This window comes from Procambarus clarkii, chromosome 16 (genome assembly GCF_040958095.1).
Source record: "Procambarus clarkii isolate CNS0578487 chromosome 16, FALCON_Pclarkii_2.0, whole genome shotgun sequence".
Taxonomy (NCBI): domain Eukaryota; kingdom Metazoa; phylum Arthropoda; class Malacostraca; order Decapoda; family Cambaridae; genus Procambarus; species Procambarus clarkii.
Genome location: NC_091165.1, coordinates 28226498 through 28251711, shown reverse-complemented (window position 1 = coordinate 28251711; position 25214 = coordinate 28226498). Strand labels below are relative to the sequence as shown.

The 25214-nt window shown below is 36.5% G+C and overlaps 1 protein-coding gene across 1 annotated transcript; it reads right to left on the bottom strand.

Annotated features, from left to right (window-relative positions):
• LOC123760015 (putative leucine-rich repeat-containing protein DDB_G0290503) lies at positions 1–19870 on the bottom strand. The gene is made up of 14 exons (XM_045745371.2): positions 19560–19870; positions 17446–18166; positions 16719–16853; positions 15766–15876; positions 11060–14576; positions 9269–9449; positions 9029–9131; positions 7551–7673; positions 6681–6923; positions 6326–6454; positions 5777–5902; positions 4826–4963; positions 1964–2112; positions 1–1753 (listed from the first exon to the last, which is right to left on the bottom strand). Exons 2-14 carry the CDS (start codon positions 18013–18015, stop codon positions 553–555), a joined length of 6726 nt encoding a protein of 2241 aa, XP_045601327.2. The 5' UTR covers positions 18016–18166; positions 19560–19870; the 3' UTR covers positions 1–552.
• Between the last annotated feature and the right edge of the window lie 5344 nt (positions 19871–25214).

Below are 25214 nucleotides of genomic sequence, written 5' to 3'. Positions count from 1 at the left end.
GAAATTATTCAGGTCATTTTCATAAGAATAATTATAATATTTCAAGCAAGCCAACAATGCTAATCAGTGTCACACATGACTAGACCTTCAGTATAACCTAACAGTTGGGCCAAAAACTGGACCAATGTACAGCAGTGGACACTATACTAAGCATATAACATAAGCAAGCTACAAAATACAATACAAATGTCATATTAAAATATACACCAAGCCATGCCAAATGCACTATAACACATTAAGCATCCTTATAATTACAGTTTCATCTTAAATACTGTACTGTCAAAAATATACCTGTAACTTTAGAATGTGGACATATTAAGGTCAAACATGAGAAAAAATTTACTGATGAAGAAATTAAAAGCAGTTAAAAGACCATAAAAAATGAGGTAACGGGGGTACTGAAAATTAAAAAAATTTGTTTCTATGCTTCAAAAACATAATTGTCACTTTTCTGAAGTAGTAATGTTAATTTTAGAATTGTTATTATTCTCAATAGCTACTCATATTAGAGTACAGTACTTCAAATTTAACTGACCATTTAAAAACAAAAAATCAATCCATGTCATGATCATCTACTTCACTCTTCACTAATGCAAAGATAAAATCTTCCTCACCATTTCCCTCCCAGCTGTCCTTATCTTTGTCACTGTCCAACCCATGGCTTGCCCTTTCCTCTTTAAGACAATCCTTTGACCCACTTTCATTTTCAAATTCACCAAGCATACTTACCTTTTGCCTTTCTCTTTCCTTTCCAAGGGACTCTAAATTTGCCAATTTATTAGGTTCCTTTGAGGTATTTAGATTTTCTTGTGATGGCAAATTCACTTTCAATAATAAATCCTTAAATTCTAAGGAAGACTTTGTTTCTGATGACATAGTATTACCCATGGATGGGATTTGGTTCTCTGAAACATCTTTTGCCACTGAAGGCAAATCCTTATCTTTTAAGGACTGACTCAGTAGTTGTGAAGAACTCCCTGTTCCCACAGGTGAAACCAATGTTCTAGATGATGAAGCCTGAGAAACGGGCATCTCTGATGTAGAAACTTCAGAATCATGTTCGCTTTCCCCTGCAAAGTCATGATATTGGGCTGGTATATTCTCTGGTGTTGTGATCATGGATGATGGAACACTTGGTGAAAGAACCATAGGGTACTCTAAATCTCGTTGGAGATTGTAAATTAGGGCTTTGTACTGCCTGTACTTGGCTTCTGATAGTTCCCTTTGCTGACTAGTCAAGATTCGTTCTGCTTCATTCAAACTTTTAGAGCTTCTGCTAAGCTGTGCAATGTCTGGGGTACAAGCATTCGTAACCTGTTGTTCCTGAGTTGGAATGTTGGTGACATTACTAAATTTTTCCAATTTCACATTTCTCAAGCTATGAAGATTTTCTGATATTGGACCTTTTCCTGTATAAGGAGACTCATATTCTGATGAAGCAGCATTAACTGAAATACTTGATACATTTACCTTTTTTACAGGTGTAACTGTATATGATCGACTCTCATCTAGGATGGACAGTTGTGAGAGATCATTTTTCTTTGTACAATTTTCTGATGTTTGTACAAGACATGAGCTTTTGTGTCCCACATCTGTTGAGAATTTTGGTGTTTTAGTTGGAGTGGTGAAATGTGTGGGATGCGGCTCTGTAACGGATGACTCGGTCACTTGTGTGACAAAATTTGAAGTTTTTGGAAGATCTGCCATTTTCCAGCTATGTAGGCAAAGTTTTCTGAGCTGGGTTTGCAGCCATCTGTAACATTATTAAAAAAAATGTAAAGATAATGTTAATCCTAAATCTGTTAACCACCTGTACTTCTTTCTGTGGGAAGGTAGGAAAGAATAAGGCTTGGTTGAGTTAAAATGGCAAATTAGTAAAAATAGTACAGTACTAGCCATTTGCTGTATTATTGCAGATTCTAACAATAAATATGGTGCACAAATAACTACAATAAGTACATACCTAAGCCTTGCTTGTTGAGCCCCAAACCATGCCTCGGGGTCAAGGCGTAAGTCCGGACCTGGATGAACCACACAGGGAGATAAAAACACGTGTGACGTCAGGATTCCTACTGTGATGTCAATATTTTCACCAAGGGCAGCCAGCATGATCTGGGAAATTAACATGGTGTAAATATATAACATACAGTATTTGAAGTTATTTTACTAAATATGTTTAATAGAGAGCACAGATGGAGAAAAGAAAGTTTCATAGCAATATAAAGTCATGGTTATACTACTTTGTCAAGAATGTACAAACTAAAAAATATCTTTTATATCAACAAACCAACCTTATTCATAGTCTCTATGAAAATCAATATAGTGTACACTAAAATGAATTTGGCAGATTCTTGCACTACATAATTCAGTCCTGGAATGCAAATGTTTAGATAACTTGTGGCTTGCAGAATGGAGACTGATTTGTGGGTAGGTTGCCTAATCATGCACGAGTGAGGTGGTACTCCAGAACATTGAGACTTTTACGTATTATTTATTGGTGTGGCCATTCAAGTACCTTTCTGCAAATCTTTGTACAGTATTTATTAGCTATTTTTCCATACTATGGGACATATCCACATTACCACGAGACACAAGGAGCAAATGACATTCTGGATATTTTCCTGATGAAATGGCAGAAAATCAGTAAAGTTTTATAGACAACTGCTGGATTCACAGGACTCAAAAGCCATCAAAATGCCAAATAACTCTCAAATAATACAAAATAAATAAAAAACTAGCTAGAACCCATTGGTACTAAATGCTGCCACCAGGTGGCATGGAGCTTGGTCCAGCATCAGTTATCAGATCAGCTCATCTTCTGATGCATAGCCTAGAGCAATGCTATAGTGCTCCTGTGTTGCATCATCTATAGTGCTTCTGTGTTGCATCATCTCTCATGACTTACATCTTTGCTAGATAATTTTTTATCCATGCTAATAGTCTGTCACTCCTGCATATTCCAACTTTTAGAAAAGCCTCTTGTGTGGAAGTCTATTGAATACTATTTTGAGATCCAGATAGATGCAATCTACCCATCCACCCCTTTCCCAATTAAAAAAAACTTTCAAACCTCCTCTCTCTCTACACCCGCATCCCCTTCCTGAATTTCATCTCCCCATCCCTCTACCTCCCCCATCCTTTCCAATCCCTATGGACATCAAAGCTAAAGTTAGTAAATTTTTTATGCATGACATTCAGTTTATTAATAATTTTGTCTGTCAGTTATATAACTTTTTCAACATATTCCACCATTTAATTTCAATTTCCTACTCTGGTGACTTCAACTACACATGTCAGTGATGCTATAGTACAATGAGTCTTTAACGGATTTTATATTGGGACTATTTCCCCATTTACTGAATGTCCGAGTTTTCTTGTTTTTAATGATTTCTGGAATATAATCTGCAAAGGATTGCTAAGCTTGTGAGAGCATTCTCTAGGGATCCCTGGTGAAACTCCGTCAGACTTGACTGTTTTGTTTTTTCCTAAATCACTACGCAGATGTTTTATGCCATCCAGGCACTCTTAAGTTATGCTCCAAAGTGCACAGTGTGTTTGCTGCTACAAAAGACTATTTTTTTTTTCAAACACAAACTGTTCATTTAGGATTTTACATGTTTCTTTATCTCTTATGAATCTAATTCCTAGTTTTAATATTTATTTATATCTTTCACAGATGGCACCGAACAGTTCAAAGGTGTAACTTCGGTTAGTTTACAATCAACTCAAAACTCCAGCATGCATAACATCAAATTCATGACCAGCAGAGAAGACTGATGATGGGAAGCCCATATTAACCAATCAAGGTGGACCAGAACTTGAACCTCAGTGAACCACAGGTCCTTCAGAACTAAAAGTGTTATTTATCCAAATGAACATTCTGGGAGCCAGATTGAACCTAAACAAAAGTGTACTATCCAACCCGTCCTCAGACCAAGTCCATTCTATCCAGCGGTCAACCCCAAAGACACATTCATAAATTTTAATATTTTGTTCTATTCAAAACAGGAATTTTCTCAAATATAAATTAATATTACTGTATATACTAGCATATTGTGCATATTTAGGCATTGGTTAGGTGTTTAGGTAAAGCTGGCAATTATTTGTATTTGTAGTATGTAGGTGAAGCATTTACAGTGTTGTGGATCGAACAAAAGTCGTCAGTGAAGCACTTGTTCCGGAAGTGTCCGGACGTCATTAGTTGAGAATCGTGTGTAAACTGTTTTTTATTCGTTTACATGGGGTTTGGCGGGTGCATGGAATGAACTTTGGCCTTTGTTTATGAGGATGGACTGTACTATCAGTATCCTAGGCTGGTTCAGTGTCAAGGTATAGGGAAAACTTTGTTCAGAAAATACTTGTGCTGTAGGTAGCTACATTTCTCAATTTTAATAACAGCCAAACATGTTTGCTCAAACTAAAGTAATTTAAGTTTCAAGCTAATAAGATTATGTTCTCAAGACACTGAATGGAAACCTAGAGATGAATTAGAACAAATTATCATTATCCTGTTTTCTACTTTCATTTCATGGGGGGGGGGGGGGGGGGTCCATTAGCCTAGAGGAAGAAAAACAAAAGTGAGCAGCATAGGTAGAGTGTCAATCTTGAAAGGATTATGCAAGTGAGAGGTGCACATAAAAAATGCAGAGTTGCATTTTCATTATACATGCACATAAAAAATTGCTAAAGATGACTGCCATCAGAGAAAGTGATGTCATTTTACTGTTACACAAATAATATTTTGAGTGGTCAGATGTTCTTCTACCCTAAACCTTTACATGATCCTTGGCTGATGCAGTGTGACAAATGACATAATTTATCATACCTTAAAATTTTCTTCCAGAGCAGCAGATGTTTTACCAAGCTCTTTAACCTGTGCAGTGTACTGCTGTGAAAGCTCTCTGTGTCGAATCTTCTCTGCCTTTTTAGCACGATAGGCAGAGCGAAGCTGGTTGTACTTTGCCTAAGTTAATGATTTAAAAGCAAAAATTAATGACACGTACAAAAATATGTTCTAATTGTGCTTTAACGGCAGTATGAAATATATGTAACTGATGCAAATACTGTAAGCATGGCAAAAGCTAAATAAAGCTCAAGATGTTTGTTTTATTTTGCATCCTTAACTTTACTTTCAACTAAAGTAAGCATTTGTCACAATCTCAAACACTAAAATAAAAATCACTGTCCCAGAAACGAATTGCCTATATACAGAAACCATGCCTATATACATCATAGAATTTAAATAAAAATGTTGTAAGAGGCTCCAGTATCACATCACTAGTAAAATTATCATGTGTGTTGATTACAAATTAAAAATATGCAATGTACAGTAGTTTTTATCTAAAACACTTTTTCACTATGGCAAGTGGAGCGGCCAGTGCACATCCTCTAAATAGTTTGACAGCAAAGAGTTGCCCATGCATTGATTTATGCTTGGACCGTACTCAGTAACAGAGATCTTAATGCTACACACTGATGCATTCTAAATGTCCTTCCCCCTGCACTTATTACTTACCTTAACATATTTATCCCATCCCTATTGTTCTCCTCGTACTGCATTGCATTACCACCTGTCTTTGTTGAAACACTTGTCTTACCAATAGAAGCATTAGTTGGATCCCCAAAGAAGCAGCAGAGCTTCTGCTGTATATGAGTTCTGTTGAACACTTTCATAATGTGAAAACACACCTTTACCTGATAGTGGCCTAATAAACAACCATAACAGGTATGAATTTTTATGGCAAGAGCTTTTTACTTGGAAACAATGGAAGCAAACCTGCAGAGTTTCATGTGCCTCGATTGTTTCCCGAATACTGCGCTGAAGAATCAAAATACGTGCAGAGCTCTCATGGTCAGCAGCTTCCAGTAAACGTGACCGTAGCTGCTCCTGCTGCAGCTGACCCTGAAATTCAAAAAAACATTGTCAAGGCAAATTACTATCCTATTGAAACATTTGAATGCTCTCTTAAGGTATTATCTATTTATATACAGTACTGTATACTACTCAAACTTTGGCCTCAAATTATACTCTTCTTTCCCTCCGCTACTTTTTTCTTTTACATCATCTTGCCTTTTCGGCTGAGTTTTCCTGATTTTTCCTATTTGTATCAACTCTTATCTTTTCCCTGTACTGTACTTTCATCATATATTCATCCCAACACATTGAACTGACCTGGATAATTTTATAATACAAATGTATAGAGACAATAGTTTAAATAGCTAGACAAATAAATGTCTAGCTATTTAAACATTTCAATGACACTAATAATTTTGTCTATTATTCTAAAGGTAATATTTGATTAATAGATTTACTGCTGTATCTAACCTTGAGACGAGTAACAGTTTCCAGCCAGTATCGCTCTCCTCTGGTATGAAGCAGCTCACTCTCGCCAATGTGAACAGGAGCTGAAGATATCTTCTGTTTCTTTATTTCTTCCAGTTTAGCTTCTACACTCTAATAAATATTGGAAAATTATATATTTTAAAATCCTCCCAATGTTGCTACAACTCTTATACATCTTCATTTCATTGCTGATTATAATAAACAATTTCTTAGATACATAACTTGGTGATCAACAATTCTTTCAAAAGGTACATAACCTCGCCAAACTAAAATTAATAAATCAATGGGTGACCAACACTTAATTATTTTCAATACTCAAACTGGATTATAGCTCTACCTTCCTTTCTTCTCTTTCTTTCTGAAGTTGCTCCTGTCCTTTCCTGAGTTCATTCTGCAAACTTTCTAGTCTTCTATCAGCAGCATCCAAGAGCCTGTCCCAGTGAGCAACACTGGTGTCCTGGGCAGCCCTCATCATATCTGCTGACCTTCTCTCTAATTCATTTTGAGTGTTTGTCAGTTCAACTAATCTTTTGTCCTTCTCTTTCTCAACGACTGTTAACTGGCTCTTTAATGCCTCAATCTGTGGAGAATAAACAAGATTTTCACAAATGTCAGTATAAGAAGAAATTTAATCAGAAATTTAAAAAGAATCCTTGAAATAATTTAAATATTATAAAAAGTTATATTTATATACTGTATACTTATCCATCAAGCTGTGTAACACTATATCAAGGATTAGTTTTGAAAAAATAATCAAATACAACTATACAATTAAATATGAGGGACCTTGACAAGCCACAGGCTTCCTGTTCCTGTCATGGCCACTAGAAGGTGGCCCTCATGTAAATTCAGGTAAATTACACACACTATCAATACAGTACATCACTGAAAATAGACAAACTGTTGCAGTAACCTACACTAAACGACATCTTCATAATATGTTCAGCAGATGGCAGCACCTCGCATACTCAAGATTTCCAAGCTCAAATTAAACCATATTGTCCAAGTTCAAGGACAGTTTGGCAGGTAGGGACCAGTGCCAGATTGTTCATAAATTCGAACCATGACAAAACAAAAATATCTTCTCAGAAAGATGCTTTCATATTGACTTTACCTTATTTTCTTATGAAAAGCAGATCCAAAATCTATGGGTTAAATGAAGAAATATCCATTTCACAGCAATCAAATGCTTAATAATTAATCTAACCTCCTTTCTAGCTGTATTAAGACTGATGGTATAGGTACACTCAAGGCTCTCTTTCTCGGCAGAAACCCTGTCTCGCTCTATAGTGCGCTGGTGAACTTCTTGCCATGCTTGCTCTACTTCACTCTGTTAAAAGAATAAAATTATTTTAAGATAAGTTTTCCAGAGGTCAATATACATACAATAATACATATAAGTCATAGCAAAAAATATCAATCTTTTGAGTTACTGTATATTAAAACTGCTTTTCTGAGCAAATCATCATGAGTAGTTCATTCTGCTGTGTCACTGGACAGGAACATTCAAATTCAGTCAGAATGACATATTTCCACTCCACAGAGGTCTATTGAAGTTGTCCCTTTTGTTTCATTAAAACACTAGAGAGATACTGGGCAATTCTAAGGTGTTACAGTACTGGGCAATTCTTTTCAGTGAAGAATGATTAATATTGACTCGTTTCATAAAACACGAGGCCCACATGAACACCCCTCCCCCCAACCCTATTCTCAGTATCTTGAAATGCAGTGCCCATATCCTTTCTGATCCCTCTCTTCTCAGTAGTTGTATAGTCACCTAGGATGCCAAGGATGTTAATGTAGAGCTTCAATTTTGTTATGAATAAGCTACTATTGGTCATTCCACACATGAATAATTTCTCTAGTGATTCCCTAGTACCTTAATGACCCTACAGGGGGACCACAAAAAGATCTCTATGACACCAATGCAGTATAAAGTATAGTCCTGCTTAACTGTGCATGTTCTTGTCCAATGGACATAGCAAACTATACTTTAGTGAGTAGCTGAATGAGATAACTAGGAAATAGTGTATGATGAAAATTGTAAGAAAACTGCAAAATAATAAATACATAACATTAAATGATAAAAAATAAAAAAAATGGTCAAGGAAATGATAAAAACTTTAAGTGGTTATTCTGTTTATACAATATTCTATATTTATAACACAAGAACTTTCTTAAATTAAATTCATACAAATTTGAAATTTACACACTTACGTCCTCTTCCAAAATGTTACTATCGGTGACAAGAAGGCCACCCAGTCCTCTATTACCCTACATTAATCCATCTACAGTATGTCTAACCCCAGAAAACACCCCCCTCCCCCTCAAAAACTTCTGATTTCATAATATTCCTTTACTAAATAGAAGTGTTTTTTTTTCATGTACACGGCAGCCAATCTTCCTGCTTTAAAACTATATACAATTTTTTTTTCTCCTTTTACATATCCACCCTTCTCAATTAATTTGAGCACTGAGTGACAAAAATACAATAGTTCCATTTTGATTAGCTTCATATTCAAAATGCATTAGTTATAGTTACTAATGTGTAAAAATGTGCAAAAACCTTGATAATCTAGAAACCATAATTGTTCTGAAAGGATGTAGTCCTAATTGCAGTTGCCCTAAGCACAGTACTGAGGTTCTATTATATATACAGTACAAGGGATAAAGTGATGTACTCACCTGCAGGTTGCGTGTTCGCTCCCTGAGTCGTTGGGTGAATCGAGTGCTGCCAATTGAGTCGGATAAACTTAAGGAGCTATATTCTTTACACTCCTCCAGAGACCTTGAATTAAACATGGCCACAGAGATACAGAATAAGGGTGTGTGAACACTTGTTTGAAGACACAAGGACATAGTTACTATAGCACGGCATCAAACAATGTCATAATTCTCATTTTATAGTATTACTTTAAAACCAACCTGACTTTCTTCTGTAAATCTTCTTTTTCAGTTGTTACTTTTATAAGCTGATCTTTTGCTGAGTGCATCTGGTCACTCAAGTTGCGAGACATCCCAACCACTTCTTCCAGTCTTGCTGCCAAGCAATTATTCTCATTCACTAATGTAATAATGCGGTCTTGAAGAATCTGCTTCTCATTCTCTGAAAGATTATTGTTTATCATAGGTAACAATCCTGTATTAGTTACCTGTTATAAATTAAATGCACTATACAGGTGTCTCACAAAATCTCTCTACTGCTACAAGTGATAGCAGGTGATGCAAGGAAAACAGGTTTATGCTGTGATAAGCCTTTGAATGAGGTAAACAGACCTCCCAGATGCAATGGGAGCTGGCTGTCCAAACAGTCACACAAATGAGTGGATGTGCCAGGCACAAGGAAAGCATTATCAGCATGTTAGACATCTAATTCCCAACCATTATAGAGAGAAGGCATATAAAGCCACAGATAAGGAAGAATAGCTTAATACAACCCAAGTGCAAGCCTGGCAAAGGAGCAACATACTAAGACACATCAGGACCAGGGTTAACACTAGTACTCAGCTACCTACAGTTCAACAACTCCTCATCACCAGGCCTTACAGTGGTGATCAATTCCCATGCAATGCGACTCAAAAGGACCAGACAAGTAGGGGAAGAACCTGAACTTTTCATAGAAGATATATCTAGTTGAGCAAAAGAAATGCAAGCTAGCCACCAGGAAATGGAACCCTGGTCCAAAGCACCAGCAAAAACAAAGCTGGGGAACACTCAATGTAGGTGGTTTTAAAAGACAGTGAAAATAATTAATTCATATACTCGGGGACAGGAAGCTTATGTAAACAGTATATATACTTCAGGCTTATAGCAAGGTTCCCCCAAGCTGAAACTAATGACCCCTCACCAAAATCCAACCCAACAACAGTTGCCTAACTCCCGGGGTACCTAGTTACTGCTAGGTGAACAGGTACATTTGGTGAAAGGAAACATGCCCAACCATTTCTGTCCCACCCCAAGATTGAATCCAGGATCCTTAATTGACTTGAGAATGTAGCCACTGTACTACCAAGACCCTAAAATGAACAAAATTAAAAACCCAAAGTAATGACTGCATGAAAAAATTGTCCCAGGGAAAACCAACACCACTTATCTGGCAAAGGAGGCAGCAGTGGATCCTATAGCACAGTGGTCTACACCCTCAACTAACAATCGAGGATTTTGGATTCATTCCCATGGCAAGACAGAAATTTTTAGGCACATTTTCTTTCACCTGCTGACTCTGTTTACCTAGCAGTAAATAGGTACTCAGGAGTTAAGTAACCATTATGGATTACATCCTAGGGAATATCAGTAGTTGACCTAGGAAGACCTCACAAAGCCTAAATCCAGGTTTCTTGACACAGGGAATTTGTACCAGGCGAGGAAGTGAGGCGGGAGGCCAGATGTTGGTCCAAGGTGCCGGTAGATGAATGAAGATCTTGGAGGCCTAGTACAATCCTCAGGCTTAGCATCACTATTGTGTAACAACTGAGCAGCTACTACGGGAAGCCGTCCTAGTAAAGCAAGCAACTAATTCTTATTTTAACAGATCACTGAGCATTCAAGTTATCCATGACTTGCAAGGTTTTTTAAGCATACAGCTTCCTTACTTGTTACTATGACTTGCAAGGTATGCTCTTACCTTAATATAATAGATCTTAAATAACATGCAGTTGAATTATATTATATTGTACATTACTAGATATGCTGCTGAATCATGTCCAGTCACAGTACCTGCTTGCTGTAGCAGTAGTGTCCAGTTTTCCTTTTCTCGTTTCAGCGTTAAAGTGAGCAGTCCTTCGGAGCCCTGGCCATTTTCCATAGTCTTCCTTTCTGCAGTTGGTCCCCAAGTGTAATTCTGAGGCTTGCTTCTGGTGTCCAGTGGATCAGATGACTGAGACTGGGTGCTGGACTGTATTGTGTTTCCTTCATCACCAGAAATTGCATTTTTACCCTGTGGAGAATTTATATCTTCTCTGCCAACTGGAACATTTTCACAGTTTTCTGTTAAAAACTCTGAATCATGATGCGAATCTTCACTTGGAAATGTGCTGGCAACAATCTTTTTGTCTTCCATTTCTAAGAAAGTCTCTTCATTCGCTTCATTTGCACTTTCAATTGACATTCTGAGCACTTGGGGTGTCTCCCTCTCCCCGTCCACACTATACTTTTCTTTGCTTTCTGTCTGAGCTATTTGTAACTTCCTTTCCAGTGAACTATTTTCATTGATTAGTAGTTCAATCTTTTCTTGCTGTTGTTCAAGAATACTGAATAACTCTTGATTACCTCTTGTCAACTTCATTAAACTAGATTCATATTCACACTTGTCAGATGATCTAGCTATGGTTAATTTTTCATCAATATTTTGTATTAGTTTACCATGTTTTTCCATAACTTTCATTATAGTAGACTCCAGAGAAGTTTCCGATGTCAATGCTGAGGATTTTAAATCATTTAGACTATGAGTTATTACTTCATTTTGTTTCAATAATTCGTCAAGTTGCAGCATTAATTTAGAATCATCTTTTGAATCCTGATTATAAATATGACTATGGTCACAATCTACACCGATTTCATTTTGAACACGGCCTGTATTTTGATCTAACAATACAATACAATGTTTTTCAGTGTTCAAAGATCTACTGGTATGATTAGCAGGAGCACTATTTTTAAAAATTGCCGATTGATAATCAGCCTTACCACCTGATACGGTCTCGTGCAACTTTTCAGATGCTACTGTCATTACTGAAGTACTGAAAGATGATGATGTAGTGTCACCATCGTTTATATTAACAGCTTGATCAGAACGAGTGATGGATATATTCTTACCTAAATTTGGAATGGGTGTTGAATTATCACTAAGGATAATTTCATTGTCTCTAATGACTGCCTCAGAAGAGCTATTAGGAATGCCCTGAACTGTGACGTTGTCCAAGTTTGCCTCAGTTTGAATGGTATCATTAACAAATGCAGAAGAGTCTTCTAAAATTGTCATAGTTGTACTGACATTAGCACAGGTAATCATATCTTCATTATTTCTGGTATCTTGCATATTAAGTGAACATCCAACCCTTTCAAGGTTTCCTAAATCATTTACATCAGGGACACCTATGGTTGATTTTGCCTGGGCATTTGCATCATAAACACTGCTCACTGTAACAGTTAAAATGCTTTCACCATCTCTGTCACCACTTAGGTCTGCATGGTAGACAGCTAACTCTGATTGACAACTTTTTTCAACCATGTCTATTTTTGATGATGTTACCTCATTCAACTTTTCTGTCAGATTTTGTTTTTGTTCAGAAAGTATTCGAATTCGTGCTTCTAGTCTTGCACTTTCCAAATCTCGGTCAGAAACTTCCTCATAAAGTTTGCAGCTCAATTTTTCTTTCTCTTCTGTAAGTTTCTTAATTCTAATATGAAGTTTTTCCATTTCTTTATAGCTGTCTGCTTCAACACTGCAAGTATCACCCTTCAAGTCAGTTTGTGTTTCTTTGGCATCTTTCTTTACTTCTTGTTGCTGACTTATCTCAGTTAACTGTTTTCTTGCTCCCTCACTAATTTTTCTTTCTTCTTCTATTATTTTCAAGAGATTCTGATTTTCTTGAGTTAAATGCTCAACTTCAACTTTCAGGATACCTGCTAAATCAACTTCAACTAATGACTGAGGCTTAGCACTACTCAATATTTCTTCATTCTCAAATAGTGGCTGATCATTAGCATGATTAAATATGTCTTTTTCCACCTGGCTACTCTTTGACTCGCCTAGTGTAATAGGGATCAGTTTCACTGAATTAATAAGTGAATGGGAAACATTATCCTGAGTTTGTTTTTTGCCATCTTCTTCCATTACCTTGTTAGTTTCGTCTGTGTTTATACTATATACTTTTGCCTCTGGCTCTTCATCATTACCTCCATCAATGCAAAATGAAACCGTTTTGTTGCTATGTTTGGTCTCACTCTCATCAACTGTACATTCTTCATCATTTAAAGATAATTTTAATGCTTCATTTTCCTCACTCAGTAATTGTATTCTAGCTTCAAGGGCCAATTTTTCTTGGTCTACTTTAAAAATTGATTCACAAGTCATTCCTTGAAGAAATTTATGCAACTGATGATTTTCCCTCACTAGTTCCTGAATTGTTGCATTTATTGAGTTAATTTCACTACTAAGACCACTATCTCCCAAGCCAGGTAAGTCAGCCTCATCATGTTGTAGCTCTGTAATTTTTTCATCATTCTCAGTGTTTTCCATTGTTAGGCTGGGAAACTCATCTTGGTCTTCATTGATCATGCTGAGGTATGTTTCACTCACAGACGTTCCCGACTTTCTCTGTTGATAAGGCTTATCTTCATAACTTTTACTTCGTTTTTTATATTTTCTAATTTTTGTTTTTAATTTTCTGTTATCAACTTCTTCTAAGCTATGACTCCTCATTAGACGCACATGTCTTCCATTTGAAATTTCAAGCTGATGCAATTCCAGGTCCCTTTGAGCTGCACGATGTGCAATAAGCGCCTGTAGTCTAGTATCCAAAGCTTGCTTTCTAACCACTATATCTTCTATATCTTTCCTTAGTGATCTTGTTTCTTTCATCCAAGGATGAGAAATGTCTTGACTCTGAAGGCTATCTAGTCCCTCACTGTGATGTTCGGTATGGCAATAATACATATCTGATTTATTGGGCATTGAGTATATTTCACTAACACTTGGCACTATCTGAATAATTGGCTCTTTTACAAAGGGTTTTGAAAATTGTGTAGCATTACTCTCATGTGCATTTTTTTCTATGTTTCTTTCAGTCACAGAATCATGAGGTGTAAAATCAGGGTAAACACTTGTTTCAGATTCATGCTTACCTCCAAGTAGCTCAACATTGGTATAAGAAGGTTCATGGTTATGTGCAGCAGAGTTCCTACTGATTATATGTGATTGTGATGTTGATGCCTCAGCAATATTACTCTCTTTTACTCCTGACTCGTAACCATCAATGGATTTGTTCTGCATTCCTTCATTCTTATTTACCCTTCCTGGCCAGACAGATGATGGGTTTGATTGCAGATGGCTATCATAAGCATGTTTATTCTGTTCAGTATTCATCAAATGATGACTGTGAGAGTAAGACATACTATTATCATTGTCATTATTTTTGGTTTCTGGGGAGTGGGAGGTTGGTTGTAAATATCTGGTGTGTGTAGTGACTAAACCATGAGATGCTGCAACTGTTCCTGGACTCTGGAGTGTTGATGCCTGCAAAGTATAAAACATATACTGTAATCAAAACTGATACATGTACAGTCTGGTTCGTTCTCGACCCACAATCAAGAATTCAGGATTCAAAAACTGAGCGGGACAAATACCTATCACCTAATGCCCCTATCCACCTAGCAGTGAATAGGTACCTGGGAGTTAGTCAGCTTTTTGTGGGGTTGCATCCTGGGAAAGGGCAGTAATATGACCCTGGGGGCACCTCAATTTAAGCCTAACATGTACTCTATGTACCCAGTGGTTGCCTGTCCCCCAACACAATAAATTAATACACTGTTTTGTTTCTAGGTGAAATGGGTATTAATGATTTAATATTACCAAATTTTACCTGAGGGCTACATTGTCTCTAGCGGCCTCGACGATGACAGAAACATGGCAACTTGTTTCTTGCCGAGTTTATCAAGTTGAATTTTGAATTTCAGCAGTGTTTCGGCATTTATGGCTTTGGCGGGTAGGCAGTTCCATGGGTTTATAACCCTACAAGTGGAAAAGCACCTCCTGTTTTCTGTTCTACATTGTGGGTTGTTGAACTTGAAACCGTTGCTCCTTATCTGTGATACGTTTGATCTTTTGAAGAAGTCGTGAGGATCAATATCCTCCAAATTGTTCAGTATTTTATGTTTTAATGTGATCACCCCTGTCATGTCTGATCTACAGTGTTATTACCCTTGTGGCCCTTAACTGTTCCTGGTATGAGGATCAACTTAGTTCTAGAATGATTTCTGTTGCTTGGTATTGAACTTTCTCCAAAGCAGGTACAGTACAGTATGTCTTTCTGAAGATGAGGTCTTCATACTTGGATACAATAACACTGATCTATAGGTAAAATGCTTCTGAAACAAATAAGAAGCTGTTACCCAGGCAGCAGGTGCTATATTATGACTATATAGCACTTGGAAGGGGTCAGGATAAGGATTAGGGATGGAATGGGGGGGGAAGGAATGGTGCCCAACCACTTGGACAGGCGGGAATTAAATGCCGGCTTGCACGAAGCGAGACTGTCACTCTACCGTCTATATTATAGGAGATGAATAGTTAATTTAGTTGAGTGCAGCTTACCACAGTTGCTATACCACACAAGAGTAACAAATTGTGAATACAGTACTGTATAACGAACTGCACAACACGAGGGTCTACCGGGTAAATGTTGCTGCAATCAAACGCAACTCACCAAGAGAGGATGTTGTTCATATGAAGACAGGGTGTGAGTGAGGTTGTGCAGAAGACTGAGAATTTCTTCCAATTTTGCCTCATCAGTTTTAGGCTCTCCATCACCAAGACCCTGCACAGTTTATACGAAATTAGTATGCAGTAAGGTAAGAATAACCTGAATGTTAAGTTAGTAACATCCATCACATTCTGTTCATATTCTACTGCTACTAATAAGTGCAAAATGACTTTATATATGTCAATTATATCAATATAAAATTTTGAAAACCTAAACAGTACTGTATACTGTATTTAAAACTACATTGTCAAATTTCAATATTATGATATTGCAATCCTAGCAAAATTAAATATATTAATTTGATTATAAACAATAAGAATTAAATGTAATGAAATGCCCTTTTCTGGTGGGCTGTCGGTAGCTCCTCACCACCATGAAGCAACTGACGTTCCTCCTAGACAAAGTGATTATGTTACGTAACTGGCAGTAAAAACGTATCCTTCTATTTTTTGATAAATGTATGTAATTTTAACTTCAGGCATTCATGTTGATTAACAAAATACATATTCCAAGTAAATAACAGAATTTTGCAGTACAGTATTGAAAATACAGTACTTCAAGAAAATAACATTTTATCTATTTATAATTTAAAGAGATGCTGATAAAAAAAAATAAAACGTTCCTACCATGATTTAAGACCCAAGTGCCCTCTCTATCACTTAAGTGGTTTCTATGCTACCCTTCTACTACTATATGTTGTAAAAAATTAGCTGTAGTAGGGCTATGCTCTAATAAAGTTCTGAGAGACTTTCTGTCTCTCAGTGTTTACACTGTCTTTACAGTGTTGATGCACTCTTCTGAATCACAGTAAAGGTGAATTTTTCTTCAGCTTAATCATTCTATACTGAACTAAACAACAACTTTGTAAACTATAAATAATCAATAAAAAAGTTCACCTGTTGAACTGGAATAGTTATATGGTTAACAACTGTGTGTTCTCTGCTTTGGTCTGCTTGAACGGTGGACAGGTCCTGCAGTCGACGGTGCTCGAGTATTAGATTATCCATTGCTCTCAGGTTATGTTGTGTTTCCTGTAAAATGGCACCTATTTAGGAAAACTAATTAACTGCCTTCTACAGAATCTGTACAATATATACAATAAGAAATGATGACATTTATTCAGGACTAAAATCTGAGTCAAGTAAAGTTCTGCAGAATACAGTTGTGCCTCAAATGTGAAGTGGCTGGATTTTAAATATATGTTACTCCCTAAAGCTTAATTATATGGAGTATGCATACAACGTAGAGTGATGTGGTAAATTTCTATTAAATTCTGGTATTATTGGGGATTTAAAACAATTATAATACATTTCTTTTATATATATTTAGATTTTTTGGGGCAAAGGGGAAAGATTTTTAGAAGCTCACTGCACTGCTCTTTAAAACTTACACAGATGAATATATGAAGATAGTGCTTATAGAACCACTATTAATAATACAGTGCACTCAAGTTGTGACAATATTTTAACAAACTAGAAAAACAATCACGTTAGTGTGTTTTCACAAGTCACAAGAAATCACGTTAGTGTGATTTCTGTGTGTAATGTGTAGAAAAACAAGTTCCTAACATTTAAGTTTGAAAATACTAATACATTATACATACTGTATCTAATACTGTCTTACCTTTAATATAGATGAGAGAAATTTGAATTTTGTCCATATAACAGGATCAATAGAAAGTTCAGAGGAACTGTCATTTCCTTTTTCTGAGTATACGGAGGTATTGAAACTATTCTCCTCGAAGCTTGTTTCAATCACAGTTTCTTCTCCATCTTCATCACTAGTTTCATCAGTACCTGATTTTCCATGACTTGTGTAACTCTCGTGATCATCAGTGCTACATTCTGTCTCTGTATCCTCATTTATTTCTGGCTTCTGTATTTTGCCTTCACAAGTTTTAGAATTTTTATGTTTGATGATGGAACTTCTTCTTGACTTCATGCTTGCATCTGATGCTGCACTGTTCTTAGGCTCACTGACGCCAAGAAGGTTGTTATGAGGTTTTCCCAATCCCCAACTTGGAAGACTTAATTGTGCCTTACTACTATGAGTTGGTGATATTTTCTTGCTCTCTAAGCCCCTGGAATCAATGTTACATTCACTATTAACATTCTTATACAATGATAAAGCACCAAGGTCCTTTCCTGGTTGACTTGAGTGATCTTCACTTAAGTTTTCATCTTTGCTCTCCATTTCTCATGGAGTCTGGCAGAGTTCTTTGGCACTTCTTTTTCTTCTTTTGGCTCAATATTTTTCACACACAGGCCCACCTGTATAGCCTTTGATGACTTCATGCCCAAAATCATTAGATAAGATACATCAGTCTCCCGATTTCCTCACACACCTGCAATTAAAATATTTTAAAATTGTAAATAAGTATCAAGTACTGTATGCCATGTAAGAGAACAAAACTTCACTGTATATCAGTACAAAAATTATAGATTTTTTAATTTTAAATATAGATTATGATATAAAATGTGTTTGAAGATTGAGAAAAATAAAACAAAGAGCCACCAATATAATGCTACTGTACCTTCTTAGGCAACATTGATTTAAACCTTGAATAAATTTGCTCCCCAATACCTTAGTGATAAAAGTTCAAATGCAGAAAATACTCAATGCTCATGAACATCCTAAATATAAGAATATTTGCATCAGTACAAATCTAAGAAAGACTAAGCTCAAAATGAATGGAAGACAAGCACTTAAAATTAGATAATTTCCAGACTTGTGTTCGTCAAATTAATACATACACGTACGTTAGAGGGTCCTGGTAGTACTGTCAGGTTCGTTCTTGATTCACAATCGAAAATTCCAGGTTTGAATCCCAGGCGGCACAGAAATAGTTGGGCATGTTCCATTCACCTCATGCCCCTGTCCACCTATCAGAAAATAGGTACCCACGAGTTAAGTCAACTTGTTGTGAGGTTGCCTGGTCAGTAATTTGACCCTGGGGAGGGGGGGGGGGGGAGGTCCTTGGTATAAGCTAAACATGTACTGTATGTATAATTCGGTTTCCTGTCCCCCGACACAATGAATTATGAGTTATTATTATCATACAGAACCCTTGCACAAACATTTTTCCTAAAATGTTTTCAAACAGTAAGGATCCTAAACAAGCACAATAATGGCCTGTTGTACACAAATGCATTACCCCATTTGTGGAGTAGAAGGTTTGAGTAACAAATTCATTCCGAGAAAGCACTGCAAGTTCTACGACATGTGTCACTCTTGAGACACGCAGAAAATATTAGCCCAAGGGTTTTTTATGAAAACAATTCTCCAATTACTCATGGAAATGCACTGCAATTTCTCTAATACATGTGCATTACACCAGTGTACAGAACCCATGATCATTCTTTGTGGTTGCCACTCGGGCTTCCAGTAAGCTATGGCAGCAAATTTTATTTATTTTTTACTTATATATTTATTTATATATACAAGTTTCTTGTACAGCCACTAGCACGCATAGCGTTTCAGGCAAGTCCTTAATCCTAATATACCCCGGAATACGACCCGCCAAATCCTTTAACAACCAGGTACCCATTTTACTGATGTGTGAACAGAGACTACAGTTAAAGATTGGCAGCCAGTCAATCCTCCCCAGCCAGGATACGAACCCAGGCCAAAGCGCTCGCGAAACGTCAGTCGAGTGTCTTCCAACTACGCCACGGGGACTGCAATGGTGGTCTAATTATATCACAAATATGGATAATCCTAATGTAATGTATCCTGACCTTTAATGAGCCATAACTATTTAGTCGGCGGGTCTGGAAAGGCTTAGCTTGGTACCGGCATGTCCAGGCGAGGTACGGCAGGTGCTCAGACTAAGTACCAGTACCTGCAGTTTTCCTACACGACTGACATCCAGTTATTACTGCGTACCACTCTTCTGTCTTAACAGTCCAAATACTACATCTTAAAAAATATATAAATATATGTTATTCCAGTTATATATCAAGTGAAAACAAGTCAGTTCAGTAATAAATCCCACCGTCTGAGCGGTGTTTGTTTACAAAGTTTTGCTGTCAATGACCGGGCGAGAGACGGACAAGCAAGACGCGACACTTGTTACCAGGGCAGGTAGTGCTGCCATCTGTGGGAGAGAGTCTGACTTTCTGCACCTATTTTCATTTTCAAATTACGACTTTTTACACCGAAAATATGCCAATTACTGAAAACGGCAAAGGGTCATATTTTGCCCAAACCCCCCTGCAGTTTTCAAAATATCTGAAATGTCGGAAATTTGACTCCTGAGCGTGATTTTTGAGCCGAATTCTGACTCTCTGCACCTATTTTCATTTTCAAATTACGACTTTTTATACCGAAAATATGCCAATTACTGAAAACGGCGATGGGTCATATTTTGCCCAAACCCCCCTGCAGTTTTCAAAATATCTGAAATGTCCGAAATTTGACCCCTGAGCGTGATTTGAGCCGAATTCCGACTCTCTGCACCTATTTTCATTTTCAAATTTCGACTTTTTATACCGAAAATATGCCAATTACTGAAAGCGGCGATGGGTAATATTTTGCCCAAATCCCCCTGCAGTTTTCAAAATATCTGAAATGTCGGAAATTTGACTCCTGAGCGTGATTTTTGAGCCGAATTCTGACTCTCTGCACCTATTTTCATTTTCAAATTACGACTTTTTATACCGAAAATATGCCAATTACTGAAAACGGCGATGGGTCATATTTTGCCCAAACCCCCCCTTGCAGTTTTCAAAATATCTGAAATGTCCGAAATTTGACCCCTGAGCGTGATTTTTAAGCCGAATTCTGACTCTCTGCACCTATTTACAGGGTACCTCCTTGTACCAGGGAGGTACCCTGGAGATAATCACCTCAAAACCCCTACATAATTAGTGGTTATCTAGTCCCTATTCTTCGTTAAATTGAGTTAAGGTTAAATTAGGTTTAATGTTAATGTTGAGTTAAGGTTAGGTTAAATGGTAGATTAGGTAATGGTTAAGGTTGTTTCATTAGTGGTTTGAGTATATTAATGCAGTGCATTATTTTCAGTCATCAGGAAGACAAACCCTTACCTTGTGGTTACCTTGAGGTGCTTCCGGGGCTTAGCGTCCCCGTGGCCCGGTCGTCGACCAGGCCTCCTGGTTGCTGGACTGATCAACCAGGCTGTTATACGCGGCTGCTTGCAGCCTGACGTATGGGTCATGCAAACTGCACCTACTTTCAAGAGGAGAAGCATTATTTTCAAATAAGTAAAATATAAACTTTCTAAGTCATTTGAGTATCCCTAAGAATTTAATTTACAGGAAACCAAATTCTTTAAAAAGAAAACAAGTTAAGCACACTTTTTGTTTTAAACCACTGATTAATAACACAATAAAGTTATAACTTGAAAATATTCCTTGTTTAGGACAAACATTTACTTGCCAGTTTACAAGTAGACAATTATTGGAACTGCAATATGCTTTCAGACCTTCACAAATATTTAGATAAAATAGCCAGGTGTTAAACCTAGATGACTGGCCAGTCATTAGAACCACTTTACCCTGAGAATGGTTTCTTGTCGTATCTGCATTTAATACTGAATGTCAAGTTTGCTTCTTAACACCTTACTTATTAATTATAATTAGTGCATGTTCACTATCCATACACCGAGTATTATTTTCTAATGTCATTGGGGTACTTTGAATAAGACTAACTTCCATTAATGATCATATCCTACCCATGCTAATACAGTATATCCTTGTCTGCCCTAGCTGTCTCTTCCCCTGATTATTTTGTGTGGTGATCATTCTAGCCTGTTTCTTCTTATTTTCAGTGGGAGAGAGGTGACACTGCAGGTTTCGAGAGAGCATTGAACAACCCATCCTTGTGGACAGGAAGCCTGTTAGGCTTATTGTGGTACCCCAGGATACAACCCACACAAGTTGCCTAACTCTCAGATACAGTACCTGTATCAGTTTATTGCTCAATAATCAACATATGCCTGAAACGCTGCACGTACTAGTGGCTTTACAAGATTGTAAATACTATGCTATGTATTCTCACAAACCCAATGTACCTTCTTGTATATAAATAAATAAACATATGAATGAGGGATCACTATAGGTAATACTGTATAAGGAAACTTCTCAAATATATTGTCTTGTCTGATAAGAGTATCGAACTCTGGTTTAATTGGTTGTGAGCAGACTGTATTAGGTTGTGGTACATTCTGCTTTAGAACAAACCTATTTCTATTACAAAAAGGGACTTGAACTTAGAGGTGTTCCTTGTTAATTTATTTGGTGCGATAGTTGCTACCCGCTGAAGCTGTAAATGCTTCAGTTCAACATCCAGAGAAAAAATCTTCAGCAACAATGGGGGACCTTTGACAAGTTGTTACCCATTGAAGCCACTAGAATAGTGACCTTTGGGTAAATTCACATAAAAATGCATTACTCTGGTCCTTACTCCTTAATTGGATTTGATAGCAGTCAAGGAATCTGGTGAGTGAAATTAAGAAAAACTGGGCAAACTTTTGAGAAAGACTGTTCAAAAAGTTTTTTGCAGTCTTGTTTAGAGGAGAGTACTGTTCTCAGCAGCTCACTATCTACAAGAGCTTTCATCAGAATTTAATTCCTTAGCATTTTAAATGTTTTCTGTTAAATAATATACAGTAATTTCATATAAAAATAATTCTGTACTGTATTCAATTTCATGTACTAATCAATACAAAAATTTACATTACACACAGAAATCACAATAGCATGATGCATCAAATGAACAAATCCACAAGGGCCGTGCCGAGGGGTCGAACCTACGTCCGAGAGGATCCCAGACACTGCCTTAATCAACTGAGCTACAACATGGTTAAAAGAATTGCGACTGGGAAATCATCTTGATTTCCTGCAGAACCCATTGGTAAATCAAGATGATTTCCCTGGTTGCAATTTTTTTAACCATGTCATAGCTCAGTCGATTCAGACAGCGTCTGGGATCCTCTCGGACGTAGGTTCGAACCCTCAGCACGGCCCTTGTGGATTTGCTCAAGAAATTTACATCTGATAAGCATGCTGTTTGAAGTGTAAGAAAATACATTATTATATCACTGCTTTATTTTAAATATTCCTTTCTTATTTTGCAAATATATACAAAAACTGATACACAAAATTAAATCCAATCTTTGGTTGGCAGGGTACAGAGGCTGCACACGTGCGGTCCCCAGGTGAAAGGTGGCACCAGCGCACCAATAGTTCAGTCTTCCTGGACAACATTTTTAGTCAGGTATTAGAGCTTATGTCATGATTTATACATGCAGAAAACATGAAATAAGCTTAAATAGCACAATTATTCTGTATATATATAATAAACATTCTAGTCAACCTGGTGCCAGGTTTCTGAATTATTGATGTCCATATAAAAAATTATCATATTTAAACTCTGATATGATTCAGTCTTTTGTAATGTAACTGGAAAGCCAAATAGTCTTATCTTTTGCATTTTAATTTTAGTTTGAGAAATGAAATAACAGAAATAAATATTGATATATTAACAGGTCATTAAACCAAAATTAATTCATAGTCATATCATCAGTGTTAATATATTAAATTTATATCATCAGTGTTTTGATGATAATATATTTTAGATGTCTGAACACACAAAATACATCTAGAAAATAATTACTGTACAGGTACATGTAATTCTTTATGTTAATTTTTATTATAAGCATGTTTTGTTCATACAGTATTACAGTATCAGTATGAATTTAAGGTAAACACTGAGCTCGGAAATATATTCAGCATCCAGCAACACTATATAGTTTAATTTTTGATAACAGTACTCATGAGCCTAATTGTTTCCATTTGTGATTTAAGCATTGGCCACATTTTACCAAAGGGTTTTGCACATGTGAATGTAGGAAAGGCGGGACACTCGCCTACTACATTGAGGCAATCCGACATGTACTATTGGTCGACCACATAAATTATGAGTATAAATAATTGTAGCTACCACAAACTGATTAATGACACTGGTTTGAATATTTGGGGAAAATATTCACTTAAAAACACACAAAATCTAAAAATCTATGATAATTACAAACTCTGAATAAATATCTTCTTTCTAAAATAAGAATAATATACAATAAAATATAAAGATTGTATAAGAATTGTTGAAAAATGTTTTGCATATAAAACTGGTATAGTAACCACTATGAGTATCAATATATATATCAAATATATTTGAGCTTGGCAAAAAAATTACAGCTTCTACAAGCCTTATTAAAGATAGAAACCATATGTAAACGAGATTCATTAATAAAGATCTAACTGTCCTTCAGGATCAATCATAAGATAGATCATTCTAATATTATAGGATGGCATTTACTACCTTATGGAAGTCTGCAAAGGCAGGATGGGGGGGTGAGCATTACTATGCTCTAGGAAGGAAGGTAAGTCGGCACATAGTTGACACTAGCATCAAGTAGACCAACCATTTTAATTAGTGAAATGTAGTGTTGGTAAAAGTCAGTATAATGGTTCTTTACACAAGAATAAACAACCTTGAATATTCTACAAACAAAAGTTTGGTACTTGTCAAAGGCAATTTGTAGTCACATATTAACAATAATGAATATTGCTGGTCAACGCTCATATACCTCGGAACAAAAACGATAAACAGTAATCGATTTAGACCATCGTGGACGGTAACCATCATGGTGATGGTAACCCTGATGACACTTCACAGTCACAAATGTTTAACTAATTAAGGAATGGTCGCTGCAGGAGCTTTCTAATTTATCCGCTCATCAGCTCATGAGCTTAATACAGTACAGATAAAAACACCTTCAAAATCCAGCATGCATGATGGATTTTATAACCAAAACAATTAAAAGTTACAAGCTAAATGGCATGGGCAATTCATACTATTTATGAATCAGTAGCATTTGATTACAATTACAATATTGTTGTTACATATATTTTTCTTTTCCATGTGAATACATACACAGATGTTACACTTAAATAATTTAAATTTAATTTGTTCACATAATTTAAAAATATTTGAACTCAATCAAGTACTTTGAGTTCAAGTACTGTATTTGAACTCACTAACATTAAGTAAAATACTAGGTAATACAAACATTTACAGTCAAACACAGTTTATCCGCTATCTTGAGGTTATCTTAAGATGATTTCAGGGCTTAGCTTCCCCACGGCCCGGTCCTCGACCAGGCCTCTTCCTAGGTAGCTAGCTGCAACTTTGCAAACTTCTAAATACTGTGTTGTCAAAATTTAAGTCAGAGATATCCACAAATCTTCTAACTAGCATGAGCACCAGCATTTTTTTGTTTCTGCACTATATGTGCGCATATAGACACATGCCAGACAATGCCCTTCGTTTAACACAAGAATAGTCAGTATTATCTGAAGTTCTATTGA